The sequence below is a fragment of the Sus scrofa genome, chromosome 14 (assembly GCF_054392235.1).
Source record: "Sus scrofa isolate SSC_HxYL_T2T_F1_AM1 chromosome 14, Sscrofa_HxYL_maternal_Yorkshire_Landrace_v2.0, whole genome shotgun sequence".
Taxonomy (NCBI): domain Eukaryota; kingdom Metazoa; phylum Chordata; class Mammalia; order Artiodactyla; family Suidae; genus Sus; species Sus scrofa.
This window is the reverse complement of record NC_139396.1, coordinates 44,156,039-44,171,055: the sequence shown is the minus strand read 5'-3', so window position 1 is coordinate 44,171,055 and position 15,017 is coordinate 44,156,039. Positions and strand designations below refer to the sequence as shown.

Below are 15,017 nucleotides of genomic sequence, written 5' to 3'. Positions count from 1 at the left end.
CACCCCCAAACCGCCCACGTGCAGGGACTCGAGCCCAGGTGCGAGCCTAGGGGCGGGAAGAGGCGCGGCCTCCCAGCTCCCTCCCCCGAGGGGCGGAGCGGGGGGGGGGGCAAGGCCGGGGCTGTAGAGAGCGGCCGGGGCGGGGCCAGGAGGGGCGGGGCCGGGGGGGAGTGGGTGGGACTCGCATCGGCTCCGCTGGAGCGCCCACTTCCTCTGGCGCTGGCTGCCTGGCGGAAGTACGTCAGTTGTTATCCGCTCGGGGCGCCGCTGCCGCCGCCACCGTCGCCTCACGAGCCCAGGCTCCTCAGCTCCGGTCCGCGCCGCGCCCGCCCGCTCGCTGGGCCTCTTCCCAGCCTTTGCCCGCCGCCAGTCGCCCATGGGGCGTGCCCGCGGGTCCGCGGCCGAGAGCCGCTGAGCGCTGGCCGTCACGCTGATGTGCGCGGCTGCTCGCGCCCGGGAGCCCAGGCCGCGCCGGGCCCGGGGCTGAGGCCACCCTCGCGGCATGTCCGGCCCGGCCCGCCGCCCGCCGCCGCCCAGGGCCCGAGTCCGCGCGGTCCGCACCGAGCCCGGCGGTGCCGCGTAGCACAGCGGCAGCGGAGCGGGAGCCCGACGGCACGGCCGCAAGGTCACCGCGCGCCATGGAGGCCAAGGTCCGTCAGAGCCGGCGCTCACGCGCGCAGCGGGACCGCGGCCGGCGCCGGGAGGCGGCCCGCGAAGCCCGCGACCAGAGCGCGTCGTCGGGTGACGAGCCAGAGCCCGGGCCGGGCAAGGAGAACACGGGCCTGCCCCGCGCACCCCCACCCCGCGCCGCCGCCGCGCGCCCCCCGCGCCGCCGCCGTCGTGAGTCCAGCTCGCAGGAGGAAGAGGTCATCGACGGCTTCGCCATCGCCAGCTTCAGCACGCTAGAGGCCTTGGAGGTAGGTGGGCCTCCACGAGCATGCTGCCGCCCGAGTCGCGAGCGGGCCGCCGCTGGGGCATGGGCACACCCACCCCTTAGAGCTGCCGGGGCTGTGTGGGCCCCGCGCGCCTTGTGGGTTGCTGGTGGCGGACCCAGCAGTCTGCGGTGGGTTCAGGGGTGTGAGTGTCTTGAGGTTTTTGGAAGAAAAACCTCTAAATTACATTGTGCAAACTGGCTACTCAGTCGGCCTTTTGTCAATTGCGTTTCTGTTGCCAAAATATCACTTGATTCGGCTCAGGATGTACTCGGGAGGTGGACACTGCCGGACTTGGTAGAGGCGTGATTAAATAGATACTTGGGAATTCTTCCTGTTTCACTCCTCCCCCTTGAGGTTTCTGTTTAGACGGGGAGAGGGAGGGTCGCATTTTAGTCCCTTCTCTGCCGCCGCTGTTTACTGCGTGCTTAGTAGCTTGGCAAAAAATATTGCTTGTCTGATTGAGTTATTGTGGACAATATTGGTTGAGCAAATACTTCCCTTCTCGCCTGAAAACAAGGGAGTGGAGAGGGAAATGAATGCTGTCAGGGTTGGCAAGTGGACTGGATTGGGAAGCTGCTGTCTCCTAGAATTGGCCTGGGTAGAAATGCCAGTCAGGCTCCAGAGTCCTGTGAGCCTCAGCCTGGCCACCCTCTGGGAGCCCCATGCAGCACTTATTTTAGGGGGGCTGGCATCTGCCGAGTTGGGGGTCCCAGTTCCCCTTCCTTTTCCTGGGGCTTGGGGGCCAGTGGCCTAGGACTCCACAGTCTCAGAGACTGAGCCTTGGGGGAGGGGAAGTCCCCACACTGCAGGTCTCTGTGGTGAGCCCCCTCCCAGGGGTACACCGAGTCTGTGAGGAGCCTTGGGGTCAGGTGCTGGCAGCAAGGGGGAGGTGGCCGGGGGACACGTTTGCTGCTTTTTGTCTGGGCATGTGGATGCGCAGAAGTGAGGCAGCTGTACCAGGGTTTGCGCTCGGACACAGTGCCAGGATCCGCTGTTGTGCACATCTGGTGGGGCCTGAGATGACCCCTAGGCCAAGGGGTCCTCGTCTAGCACTGGTGGGAAGGAGTGGCCCCAGGGCCGAGTTTCTGCCTTTATAAAAGCCAGGTCCTGTCCTGCAGCCTCTGAGAGTGGCTACACCACCCACCTTCCGGATATGTAACTTCCCTGTCAGGTGGGGAAAGACAGAACCCAAACTGAGGCCTCCAAGGCTCTGTGCCCCATGAGCTGGCCTCTCCCATTGGACATCTTGTCACACTGGCACATCACCCACTTTCAGGTTCTGCCTCAGGGTCTGCGTACTTGCTGTTCCTTCTGCCTGGGTCACTTGGCAACTTTGCGTCTCAGCGCAGATGTCATTCAGAGAGGGCCTCTCCTCCGTGGCCTGAAGCAGCTCCCTTTCCCCTAGCTGCCCATCTCCCCGTGTTACTCTACATACTTGCTTTGCTGTCAATTACCTCTCTTTCTGAAGCTGTCTTATAATTTACTCATCCTGTTTCAGTGCTCTCCTCACCAGAATTTGTAGCTGAAAAAAGGCAGGTGCCATGTCTGTGTGTGTGTCCTCTGTGGGGTCCTAGTGCCCCATCCATGTTTGTGGAGTGAACGAGTAAGAGGAGCAGCTGAGGTTCAGGCAGGCTGCGCTCAAGGTCACTCACCACGCCCTGGTGAAACAGACCTGTCTACGCACTGCCTGCAGTGACTTGGGCTATACCCATCCCGCGTCAGGGGACACAAAGTGCAGTGGTTTTGGGGGACATCTGCAAGCTAAGACCAGCCCTGGTGGGCGATAGTGAGACAGCTTGCTTTCTGCCTGGCATTTGCACAGTTGCATCACCCCAGGGCACTCCATGCATCTTTCTCTGCCCTTCTGAGCCAGGGAGGGGTCTGCCTGCCTTGGAAAGTACGGGGCTTCTGGAGGAATTGTAAATCAACCCACTTGTTTGGCCTCCGTTCTTACTAAAGTGTAGTGGTTTTCCCCCAGAGTTAAGATAATTTATATTGAGTCGTTAGCGATGGCTACCGTGCAGTGAAAGAGAGCTCTACCAGGTGCTGTTCTGAGCCTTCTTGTCTCCACTGCATAGTTGGGGAGACTGAGGCCCAGCACCCTGAGTGTCATGGCCCAGCCTGCCCAGTCTCAGAGCTCTGCCTAGCCCTCAGGAGTTTGCCTCAGCCTCCACATGGATACAAGCTGCCACCCCTGGAGCTTCAGCAACCAAATGTCAGGTGTAGACCTTCTCAGGAGGTGGGACCTGTGCAGAGTGCCAGTGTCCCTAGGGTGCAACCCCCACCCCAACATCCCAATGGGCTCCCTACTCCCTGTGCCCTGGGAAGGCCTTCCTGTCCCTGTGCCCCAGCCCACCTCCCAACCCTATGTCCCAGGCAGGTCCCAGGCCCCCTTAGCCTCCACTTGGTGTACCTGTGTCTGCCAGGAGGGAGGATGAGACACTCCCTGCCCTAGGGCAGCTGAGGCTCACTGGTTCTATTGAGTGTGGCAGACACTGGCAAGCACTCCATAATGTGGCAAGGGCGTAGTCAACCAAGGAGGGACCCCAGGTCTGGCCTGGCTCAGGGAATAGTCACAGTCCTAGCGATAGACTTGTCTCCACTGGAATCCTGGGTCAAATGGCTGGAGTCCAGTGTCTGAGCCAAGGGTGTGTGGAGGCCACAGTCCCAGCATGGGGTTGCACACCTGAGCTCTGGTCCCCCATCGACTTTCCGATTCTACATGTATTTTGTGGGGGGCAGTGGGACAGTCTTGTGGTTTGGGTGGGACAGGGACTCTTTCTACTGTTCTCATTTGGGACAGACCATTGGATAGCTTTTGCTATCCCTCTGGTTCCTGTGATGTCTATGCCTCCCAGTGTGTTGACCAGAGGTGATGGGAAGACCCTTGGGGGACAGGCGAGAGCAGCGCTGTGGCTCTCTACCCAGGTCCTTCTGCCCCTCCTTCCCTATGACAAAGGATGCCCTCTGCCGCAGGGTCCTGGGGGAGATCCACCTTGCAGGCAGAGTCAGGATGTGCCTGGCAGACCTACTGTGTGCCTCCTGGCCATGCACCAGCCCCTGCCTTCAGTGCTCTGTCTCTGCAGTTCTGGGAAGAGAACAGGTCTGGAAACCACCCTTCTGGTTTGGCATCCACATGATTTTTTTTGTTAATTTGCTTTTCAAACAGTAAAACACTTTTACCTGGTTCAGAAGTCAAGCTTTATGAAAAGGTGTATTTTGGAAAAAGTCAGCTCAAAACTCAACCTCCCTCAGTAAAGTATTCTCACCAGCTCCTGGCCTCCTCAGCATGTTACACAGCTATAACCACACAGACTTACCATCTTGTCTCTCTCCTTTTTTGCAGAAGGAAAAATTATTCACTATATATGTACACAAGTCTGGGAGGTGTGTACCTGGGAATAGAGATGGAAAGGAAAACACCCAAAATTTTACCTGTGGTCACAAGTGACTTCCTTTCTCTAATTCTCAGTTTCCCACATTCTGATCAACATGTGTTACTTTTACAGTCTGCAAAACACACATCTGAAACCATATGTGCCCTGATCTGCAGAGAGTTGAGCTTGAGAAGCTGTGCTCCTGCTCCCCACACCATGTCAGCAAGTGGATATGGTATGTGGGTAGGTGGTCCTGGCCCAGCCACCCCTATCTGGGGGCTTGCTGTGCATTTCTGCTGAAAACAGTGGAGCTCTTCCCAGCTTTGAATGTGCGTCTCAAGTCTGCTGACCGTGGCTGAGGGGTGGGTTCAGGTCTGGACATGGCCTCACGGTGAGTGGGCTTGTCTGTGAAGGGTGCCAAGACTCCCCCTACTGTGGGCCACACCCAAGAGGCTCGGTAGTGGTGGGCTGTCTGTGAGCCAGGTTCAGTGTTCCTCAGGGGCCGGGGGCACATGATCTGTGCTGGCTCTGGGTGCTCGTGACCGGGGGGCGGGGGGGGGCCTATGACACAGACCTACCAGCCCTTGTACGGAAGCCCATGCTGTTGATTGGCCTTGGGTGGGGGGCATGTGCCCATGCATCCCTGACAGAGGGGGAACAGATCTGAGACCACGCAAGGGATGGCACTCAGTGAGGTGGGCCAGCAGCAAATAGGTCTTCAGCTAGAAAGCATCTGAGCCTCCAGGCCAGGGCACCTCTTCCAGGCTGCCTTCTGCTCTTCAGATGTGGGACACTGAAGCCCACAGAGGGGGTGCTCTGCCTACTATCAGAGGCTGGAATTGTGGTGCTGAGCTTGGAACCTTCCTAGACAGTGTCAGGCTGCTCCCCTTTGCCCCACAAGGGCCCAGAGCTGGGGACAGGGGGGCTCTGCTCCCTCTAGGGGGGGACCTTGCCCACAAAAGAAAGCAAAGCTATTGCCAAACCTGTTGGGCCCACCTGGGTGTCTACCACCTCAAGGCAGCAGCAATTTTGCTAATTGTGGGAGGGCTCTGGGCCCAACTCGAGCCAGCACTGAGGTCCCTGTACTGTCACCATCTCCTGTCATGAGGAGACAAGCGTTGTGGGAGAGCAGTGTGACAGCAGCTTCTGAGGGCATGTCTTGAGGACTCGTTGTGCTCACATACCCACTTCGTGGATGAGGATGAGGCCCGGGATGGCGAAGTCCTTGCAGTACCAGTCCGCAGGAACCACAGGTTGTCACCTGAACTTGGGCTTATCTTTCAGACTTTCTTGGGGAAAAATCTGAGCTTGAGCAGAGGGTGGCCTTGCGCGACATCTGCAGCCTTGTCACCCTGGGCTGACTGAGCAGTATTGTGGCCCTGGGCTGACTTCCTGACCTGGGAAGGGCCTTCCTCTCTGGGAAGAGCACCAAGGGTATTGATGCTGGCTTGCAGAGCCTGCGGCTGCATGCATCTGGGCAATATCTACTGCATCACCTGCCACATGTCCATTGTAGACAGTAGAGTCACAGGGTGAATGCTCAGAGGTGACACACAGCAGTGGAGGCAGCCACAGCCCTGATGGACAGTGGCCCTGTCTCTGCTGGCCAGCCTCCTTATCCTCAGCCTCCCTGAGCTCCATGTGGTCAGAGGTTGGCAGGGGGGACGTCTCCTGGGTTCTGACCCTCTAAGGTGTCCCCTGCCCCCTCATGGCTGGGGGTTGTATGCATGGCACTTGAGGCCTCTGGTCTCAGTTTCCCTGTGTGTCCCACCCACACTGTGCCCCAGGCCCAGTGAAGGCCATGATAGCAGTGAGGGTGGCAGACCATCTGTCTTCCCGACTTGTACCCCTCTACTGAGCACCTGGAGGCTGCACCAGTTGTTGGAGGTGGGGCGGCGTGGGCCATGGGGGCTCCCTCGTGGCAAGCAGCGCCTGTTTTCCCTCTGCCCCTGCTCTAATTTCTGGGCAGAGATGCGGGTCCATAGTGTGTGCAGGTATGCACCATACATGGGGTGGGGGCTCCTTATCCCAGGTAGGTGCATACATATGTGTGTACACACTCACAAGTGTTATGTGTGGTGGGGCCCTGTCTGGGTATGCATGTGAACCCCCGTACGTGTCTGTGTGCTCAGGACCTATGTAGGTCCAGGTAATAATCAAGGGAACTATGGGCCCCGCTGACTGGAAGCCCAGTCAGCAAGGTACCCCCCGCCCCAGCAGGGCAGCCTGTGTGCTGGCAGGGGCTCACTCCCCAAACACTGTCCCATTGGGTTCTGCTCCAGTGATGGTGGTGGCCCTCTGGAGGAAGGATGCTGGAGTCTGGAAACCACAGAATCATTGTGGGGGGGAGCTGGGGGCAGCCAGGGTAAAAACAATGGCACACAGTGATTGGGCAAGACGCCTGCTAGGGGACACCACCATCCTAGCATTGACCTGTGCTGTTCACATGTTCTGTGGAGAGCCCTGAGAGGAGGAGACCAAGGTCAGCCCTGGGCAGATGGAGAAGCCAAGGCCTGGGCCTCTGCTACTGGTCTAGGGCAGAAGTCCTACTGGTCAGGAACAGGGCCCTGGTGCCCTGCTATGCTGTCTGCCTCCACTCCTCTGCCTCTTTTTCTGCCCAGCTTGGTGACTGGGATACCTGCTGGCCCTAGCACCCCTTGAGGATATATCCCTGGGTGCAGTCTTCATGAAGCCTTGGGGCTGCTGGGTCAGAGGTCTCGACGCCATAGGGGGTTGCACAACTGAGCTGTGGCCTCCCTCATCCAGCCCTTGGCAGCCCCCTCTCGCCTGGACTATTGCTCCAGACAGTTTCCTGTTGCTCTCACTCATTGGGGCCCAGGCAGTGGTGGCCCCGGGCAGGCCAGGCCAGGCTTGCATGGAGCTGCCAGGACTCTCAAAGTGACAGCTGATCTGGGAGGGTGCTGATCCTTCCTCCCTGACTCACTGAGCCCTGGCTGTGTGCTGCCCCGTGCCGCCTATGGGCCTTGTTCCAGCTGGAGGCGACAGACTGGTAACTAGATGAGCGCAGGCTGAAAGGAGATGACTGGGCAGGTACTGAGGAGGAGCGGGCCAGGTGGGGCTTGCAGGTTGAGATCCCTGGGGAAGGTCAGTGAGGCCTGGAGGGGTGGCTGGGCAGGGGCGGGGCAGTCACTGAGGTTACCCGAGGCACTTTCTCCCTCGGAGTTGGAATCTGAAACCTGCATGCAATCAAGTGCTTTGAGGACTTGGGGCAAATGTGGTATTTAGTTGTAGTTCTGTGTGGAGACTTCCACTGCCCCCGTTTGCCACAGTAGTTCAGAAAGGAACACTCCTCGAGTTGCCCCCTTTATTCAGCACACCAGGACTCTGTGTATGGGGGGAGAGCTGACTCGACCCTGATGCCAGCCCATGCTGTTAGTGTGCACACATGGTAGGGATGTTGGGAGGCACCCAGCCTGGGGAAGCCCCGGCTCCATGTCTTCCTTGGAGCAGCCGTTTGGGGTGGTCACTGCCCTCTGGACTCTGCACAGAGCTGTACACAGTGACCCAGCCCCAGACAAGGGAGCATCCTCTGATGAGAGCTTAGTGTCAGCAGGCGATTGTGGGGAGCAGAGCAGCCATCTGTGCAAGGCACACATGTGGCCCTGGTGGCTGCCACTCACACACCATTGCCAGGGAGGAGTGGGAGGCCAGAGCACGGCCTGATAGGTGCAGATGCTGAAAGTCACAGAAATAAGAATGATGTCATTCAGGGCCTCAACTTGATTCTTCCTCACAGCAGCCCCTGCAGCGGGCGCTTGCAGGTCCCATTGTGTAGATGCTAAGACACGAGGGTTAAGTCACTTTTCGAATCTCTATGGCTGGCAAGTCACAGAGCAGGATTGGAGCAAGGTGTGGGATCTGTGCTGTGTGGGGGCATGGGAGCCAGGTTGGAAGCCATGTGACCAGAGAGCCGCAGGGCTCCCACCTGTCCAGCCTGGGCTTCACCTCTCTGGCCTGGGGCTGCATGTCTGGCCACCCTGCCTTTCCTGTCCTTGGCAGGGCTTCACAGTTTCACAGTTTCAGAAGTTTGCCCTGTGAGCTCTGATCCCCCCTGGGCTTCAGGTTCCTGGTGGGACATCCAGACCAGCCTCCATGGAACCTCCAGCCCTGTGTGGCCATCAGCCTTGTCCTGACTCCCTTCCCCCTGCCCCCACTCCACTGGTCACCCCAAATCTGACATTGTGCCACCTTGAGTGCCTGGCAGCTGGCACTCTCCCTACATACACACTCCAGCCTTGAGGGGGTATGTGTGTGTCATGCTCATGTGGCCCCAGGGCTCGTGCTTTTCAGTGAGAGCCAGTCCCCACAGGGCACTTATCCAACCTGACACACCACAGCTGTGCCCTTTGACCCCAGCCCCAGCCCCACACGTTGTTCCTCTGACCCTGGCAGGCCCCCAACCAGTGCTTTTCCCACTTGCTCCATGGCCCTTAGCACTTGGCTCCCTCCAACCACGGCCCTAGTGAAAATTTGTCAGACATAACATTCATTGTCTCATCTCCTGGATAACGCCTGGGGCCCCCTGGCTCCTGAGATCACATCTCTGCCTGACCCATATCCCCCAGGGTCTCCTGTCTGTCATCTGTGAAATGATCCCATATTCCCCTCGAGGCCTGGCCCTGCCCACCTTCTCGCCTCAGGGCTTGTGCTCTTGCCATCTCCCAGGAGCAAGTTCCTCCCAGCCAGCTGAGGTGGCCGGTGAAGCTAGCCAGTATCTCCCCCTCCTCACATGAGGCCCCAGTTTCCTGTCTAGGGGTGACAAAGCAAAAGTGCTGGTCGTGTGCCCTCCCCATCTTCTCTTCAAGGCCCTTCTTCCAGCTGATCCTGTGGCTTGTTTCTCCTCATCCCCCGCCTGGACAGAAGGCAGACACAAGATGCCTCAGCCACAGCAGCTCTGGCTCCCAGCCTCCCTGGGCAGCTCCCCCGGGTGGGGGTTGCAGGAATTGAGGGGCAACTCCCAGCGTGGCGGGCATGGGACATGCTGCCTGGATGTGGAGGAGCTGGCAGGCTGGGCCTCTGGAGTCAGAGCTGTGCTGCTTCACTCAGTGTTGTAGCCAAGGGTGACTGGACAGAGACTCATCTCACAACGTAACGGTCAGGGCAGTGGTTGTGAACCTTAAATCTCAGTTAGTGTGGCTCAGAGGGTTGCCCAGGCAGTCACTGTGGGGTCGCAGTGGGGGACCCTTGTGTGGACATAGTATTAGGCAGTGGCTCAAATGGATCCACTGGATGCAAACCTGGACAGGTGGCCCAGGCCTGGCTCGGATGCTGCACCTGCGTCTTCCTCCACCTTCAAGCCACCTCCTCAGCAGGGGCCTCCGCTTTCTCCTAAGTCCTTGGCCCACATCAGCCATCTGTCTGATTTGTCTTCAGCCACAGGGTGGGTCTGTCTGTTTTGTTTCCAGGTGACTCTTCCCTTTGGGGGCAGCACATGGCAGGGGCTCGATGGACTGAGCCTGGGAGGGGCATTCCTCTGGGAGGGGGGCCCCCCAACTCACATGCTGGGGGCTAGGGACTTGGGAAGCACTGCTGGTGCTGGCAAAGCCTGTGCCTGTCCTGCTGGAGGTCGCCCTGCAGCTGACTCCCTGGTCTCTGACCATCTGCCCTCCAGTCTTGCTGGCCCCACCAGGTGTCCCAGTGCCTGGAGTGCACTGGGGGCGGGTGCTTGGTGTCAGGGTACTGAGGAGGGCTGCAGCGAGGCCTGTGTTGGTGAGGCCTTTAGAAGGTTCTCAAGGGCAGTGTGACACTCAGGCTGCCATGGTACTGGTGGGCTGTGCTGGGCCAGGAAGTAAGAGACCTCTCAGGCTGGATGCTTTGCCAGGGGGGTTGGCAACCTGGCCATAGGGTAGGGGAGAAGACGAGTAGGGCCTGGGTAGTGTGAGTGTGAACTTAGGAGGCAGACAGGTCAGGGAGGACAGTCCATCCCAGCAGCATAGCTACAGGAGGTGACTGGACCAGTCCCCATTCTAGGGTGCAGGCAGCCAGGCCAGCTCCCAGTTCAGCATTTAACCTGGACAGTGGTCAGTGGCAGGCCTTAGAGGTGCCCCAGGCCTTCCTGCACCTGGATCAGAGCCTGGGGTGGGGGTTCAGCCAGGCAGAGGGACCTTCCCACCAACTCCAGCCTTCAGTACGGGCAGCCAGGGGGGCTGTCTAAATGGAGGAAGATACTGTTGCGGTTCATGGGGTCTCCCTAGTTTCTTTGGGGCTTCTCTAATTTTAGCACTGAAGCCCCACACCCCAAGAACCCTCTTTAGTTCAGGCAGACAGGGAGAGTTAGTCACTTGGGGTGGGGAAGCACCAGTTGCTGGTGGGCAGTGCAGAAGCTACCTCCTTTCTGGCCATGGGGCTAAGGGGAGAGGGAACCTCTTGGGAAGAGACCCTGCGCTAAGCCATGTGTCCCTTGGCCTGCACATGTAGTCTCTGCCCCAGGGTACACGCCACAGCTACACAGAGCAGGTAATGAGCGGAGAAGGTGGGGCAGGGCATGGGGGCTGCGTTTTTATTCTAGTTGGGGTGAGGTGGGGGTGGGGGAGAAGTTGAGCCAAAACTTGCAGGTAAGTAGTGCTCTGAAGGGCATCCAGGTTGGGGGATGACAGCCTGCCAGGTGAGCCACAGGTGAGGCTCTGAAGGTAGAATGGGTGGAATCCACACTCAGACTGGACATGGGTGGGATTTGGCCTGAGCCCCTGGAACCATGGAGAGTGGGTGTCTGAACCATGAGTCAGGGAGGGCTGCTGGGCCTTTGGGCCCAGGAGGTTCTGAGAGTCAGGCAACCTCTACCACCCATAGCCTCCTGGCCCCTGATGGGGAGGGGGCTCCAAGCCTGACCCTGTCCACTAGTGACATGGTCATGCCACAGGCCTCCCTCCCACACAGGGCAGGAAGTGGAGGGGCAGGTGCGAGGGGAGCGGTGATGGGGTCTCAGATGGGCTGTCTGCTGGGGCCAGGCCTTCTCGTCCTGTTAGGGGGACCAGCAAGAGCCACCCTTGTTTGATGACAAGCAGCTGGGGCCCAGGTATCAGGGAGAAGGCCCAGTGTGGTTGTCAGTGGACCCCCCACCCCCGCACCTGGTCATAGGGGTGTGGCCACGCCTTTGCCTGCAGTCTGGGGACCTGGAAGGGCCTGACCCATGTGGGAGCAAGCAGCTTTGGTCCCTGTCAAGGGAATGGTTCTGTCTCTATGTTTGCTTGTTATAATTACCTTCATATCTCCACGGTTGGTTTACTGAAGTGAAGTTAGAAATTTCATTGGTGCTGGATAGTAATGATGTTTAGGGAAGCTAAAAATAGTTACGTAAAATTGCTACAGGAAAATCTTATCTGTGACTTCGAAACAGCACGCACCTGCCCCCCAGGGAGGCTCCAAGGGCCTGGCCACTGCTGGGGGTGCCAGGGCAGTACCTGCTCCATAGGGCCCCCTGCATGCGGATGTGGGTGCCAGGGGTCTGCGCATGTTCACAGGTGTATCTGTACCTGCACATGCACAGGTAGATCTGTCAGGAGGAGTAGCCCAGGGCTCTGTGTGACTGAGGCCCTGCCTGGATGCCCCCTCAGGTCTCCTCGTTTGTGCATGGACACCCTTTGGTGACAGCAGGAGCCGGCCATCCCTGGGAATGGTGGGAGGATCCTGGGGCACCAGTGGACATGTCCTCAGACCCTGGACTAGAGCACTCAGCCTTGTTCACCCAGAATCACTGCAGCCTGGGCAGCGCTTTAGTTTCCTCATTCGCATACTGGAACACTTATGGCACCAACTTTGTGGGCTCCCAGTGTGGTTCCACAGGCAGCTGTTGGTGAGCCCCCACACACCTCAGCCTCGCTTCTCCCTGAAGTTCCAACCAAGGCTTTCCGACCAGAGCTCTACTTTCACTTCCTGAGCACCCAGCCCAGGCACAACTGCCACCCGGTTCACAGATGAGAAAACAGAGGCATAGCAGGACCAGTACTGCCAGTGCCGGCTCAGCAGGCACAGAACTGTGGCACTGCAGGACAGGTCAAACACGCCCTCAGAGCTGGCATCACAGGCGAAGGCAGCCCTGGCCTTGGGTGACAGGTGAAGGGCTGGCTTGTGCTCACCAGCTCTGTGGTGCACAAAAGTCCCAAGTCACCAACGCCCTGGGGTAGGAGTTGTTCAGTCCCCTGCCGAAGGCCAGGTCTGTTCCATGAAGCCCAGGAGCTCAGGTCATTCTCAGGACAGTGACTTTGTGTGGGAGTGGCTACATCTGGGCCCTGGCAAGCTCTGCTCCAGAGAAACCCTGCTGAGATGGTGATTCTCCTTCCAGGAGAGTAAACTAGTGGGGCCTCTGGCTTAGAGTTTGTCCTCTGGAACCTTCAGGCAGGAAACACTGTGGGCCTGTCTTGGAGCCAGGATGTGTGCTACATGAGGCCTCCTGCCTGCATGAGCCAGGAGTTGAGGAGAGAGCCTGTGGCCTTGCCATTCCCCGCTGGCCCCTCTGTCCACACGAGGTCCACGCCTGCCACGCACTGGCTCACCTTTGGCCTGGTCAGGGCGGGCGGCTTTCCTGCTCCCCTACTTCTTCCAGATGCAGTTGCACCCTGGGGCCCCACCTGCCACCTGGGCTGTGGTCAGGATGGAGCTGGACTGACTCCAGTCTAGGGAAGAGGCACTGATGTTTTAAGGATTCTGATAATCTAGTTGTTTTGAACGAAAAAAACAAAGAATGCCCAAAACAGGTTCATGGGAAGTATGACAAATGAAAACAGTTTGTGGTTGACAAATGCATCCTTTTTACCACATGAGCGATGCAGTGGCTGGATGTGTCTGGAGAGATGGCCTGGCATTTTCTTGGGGCCCTTCTAGAACCTGTGGAAGGGCCAGGGTGGGTCTTAAGAGGGAGGGTCCGTCTGCATTGCCCACCATGTAAGTCACCACTTGCTTGCTGCATGTCTGCCCTTCCCCATCTGTCCACCCCATTTTGTGTTCTTTGTTCACAAATGCTTATTAGAAAGATAGTTCCCATCCCCACCAGGTGTCCCCTGGGCAGGCTCTTCCTGAGGTTTTCGTAGTTAGTAATGGAATGTTCCCCACATTCTATGCGTTGGATCAGAGCTCAGAGGCCATCTCTGGGCTAGAAACAGTTGTGACTTTAGCCAAGGTCAGCAGTGTCCTCAGACAGCCCCAGGAAGGCCTGAGGAAGGTTTCTGCTCCTTCCCTCAGAACGGGTGGCTCCCCTCTGAAAGTGAGGCTACCCCACAGTGCCGGTGGGGAGTGCACATCACAAGATCTGGTCACACTGTAGACTAAGCAAAGCAGGTGACCTTCTGCGCGTGGTCAACCTTGCCTGGTCTGCTGAAGGCCCAACTGGAACAAAGGCCTGTCTTCCCCTAAGCAAGAGGGAGCTCCTCCTGCCTGGTGGCCTTCTGAGCTGGGGTTGTGGAGTCTTCCACCTTTGGACTCGGACAATACTGTCAGCCTTCCGGGATCTCAAGGCTGCTCACAGCAGATCTCAGGACTTCTCAGCCTTTGCATTTGTGTAGCCACCTCCTCATAATGAAGGTGCTTCTCCCATAGACACACCCTGTTGGTTTGGTTCTCTGCAGAGCCCTGATTGATGCAGCCCTTACAGCATGTTGCCTGAGGTCTTTCTGTTTCTTCTCCATGGGCCTCTGACTACAGCCTGCTAGGCCTGCCCTCTGGCCTACGAAAGGGCTAGGGAGGTGGAGACCCCCACAGGTGGGCCTGGGGATTCTGAGGCAACAGACATGCAGCCTGGCGCCCTGTGGTCAGGAGGTGACATCCAGGGTGGACAAGGTGGGGACTCTGGGGGACCTCGTTGCTCTCCAGGGCCTGTGTGGACACAGCCTATCAGCAGTGAGAACCTTGTGGGCTAGTGACCAAGGATCCCACTGGACCTCTCTGGGCTTTGTCCCCTGTCTGTAAGGGGGATGGCATTCTTTATCTTGAGCACCAGGAGTCAGTCTGTATGAACCCTTGCACATGGGGCGCGAGCTTCCATCTTCACTATTATTTTCACATCACCGGAGGGACAGCCTCAACTTTCTTCCCTGGGGAAGCCTGTGGCTGTGCTGGGCCAGCTGCTGAGCTGGAGCCCCCTCCTGGCATCCCTGTCCCGGAAGGTAGGCACCAGAGCAGGAGCTTGGAGCACCTCAGGGACTTTGCCCTGGCTGCTTCCTGCAGGGGCTCCCCAGGCTCTGACTGAGGGTCTTCCCCGAGCAACTCTGAAGTGGCTCCTGCCCTGCCTGATGGTCTGGCTCCCTCCTGAGTGGGTCCCAGGTGCCTGGAGCCAAATGATAGCCTGATGCCCGTGTGCAGGGTGGATGCTGGGAAGTCCCTCGGTCAGCAGGCTCCATTGTCAGGGTGTGGGGGAGAGTGGTGCTTTGGGCTGAGATGAGCTGGGGCCCTGAGGGCTTTGGGAGCAGAGTGAGGGCATCTGACCAGGGCTCCAACAGAGGCTGCAGAAGTGCAGGTGGCCTGTGGTGTCCCTGGGGTCTGATAGCCCAGAGCGTGAGCGTCAGGAAGGGTCTCTCCTGCATCCAGGGAGTTGAAGTCCCCTGATGCTCAGATGGAAGCCTGTGGAACTTTGGCAGATCCAGGTGTGTGAGCTGAGCAGGTCATCAGTTGGGACCTGAGTTCCAGGCTGGTGGGACTACTTCCCCCCTACCTGTGGCCTCATGGCTCAGCTGACATTTTCGGAGCCCCCAAC

General features: G+C 58.6%; 1 protein-coding gene across 35 annotated transcripts in view; it reads left to right on the top strand.

Annotated features, from left to right (window-relative positions):
• The first annotated feature begins 233 nt into the window (after positions 1-233).
• FBRSL1 (fibrosin like 1) overlaps positions 234-15,017 on the top strand; it is an 87,121-nt gene continuing 72,337 nt past the window's right edge. For all 35 annotated transcript variants that reach the window (XR_014825819.1, XR_014825820.1, XR_014825818.1 and 32 more), the window contains exon 1: positions 234-917. Coding sequence is in view for 27 of the 35 variants with exons in the window: in XM_084993500.1 (XP_084849626.1) it covers positions 639-917 (279 nt within the window). In the remaining 8 variants the exon portion in view is untranslated. The remainder of the gene's footprint in view (positions 918-15,017) is intronic.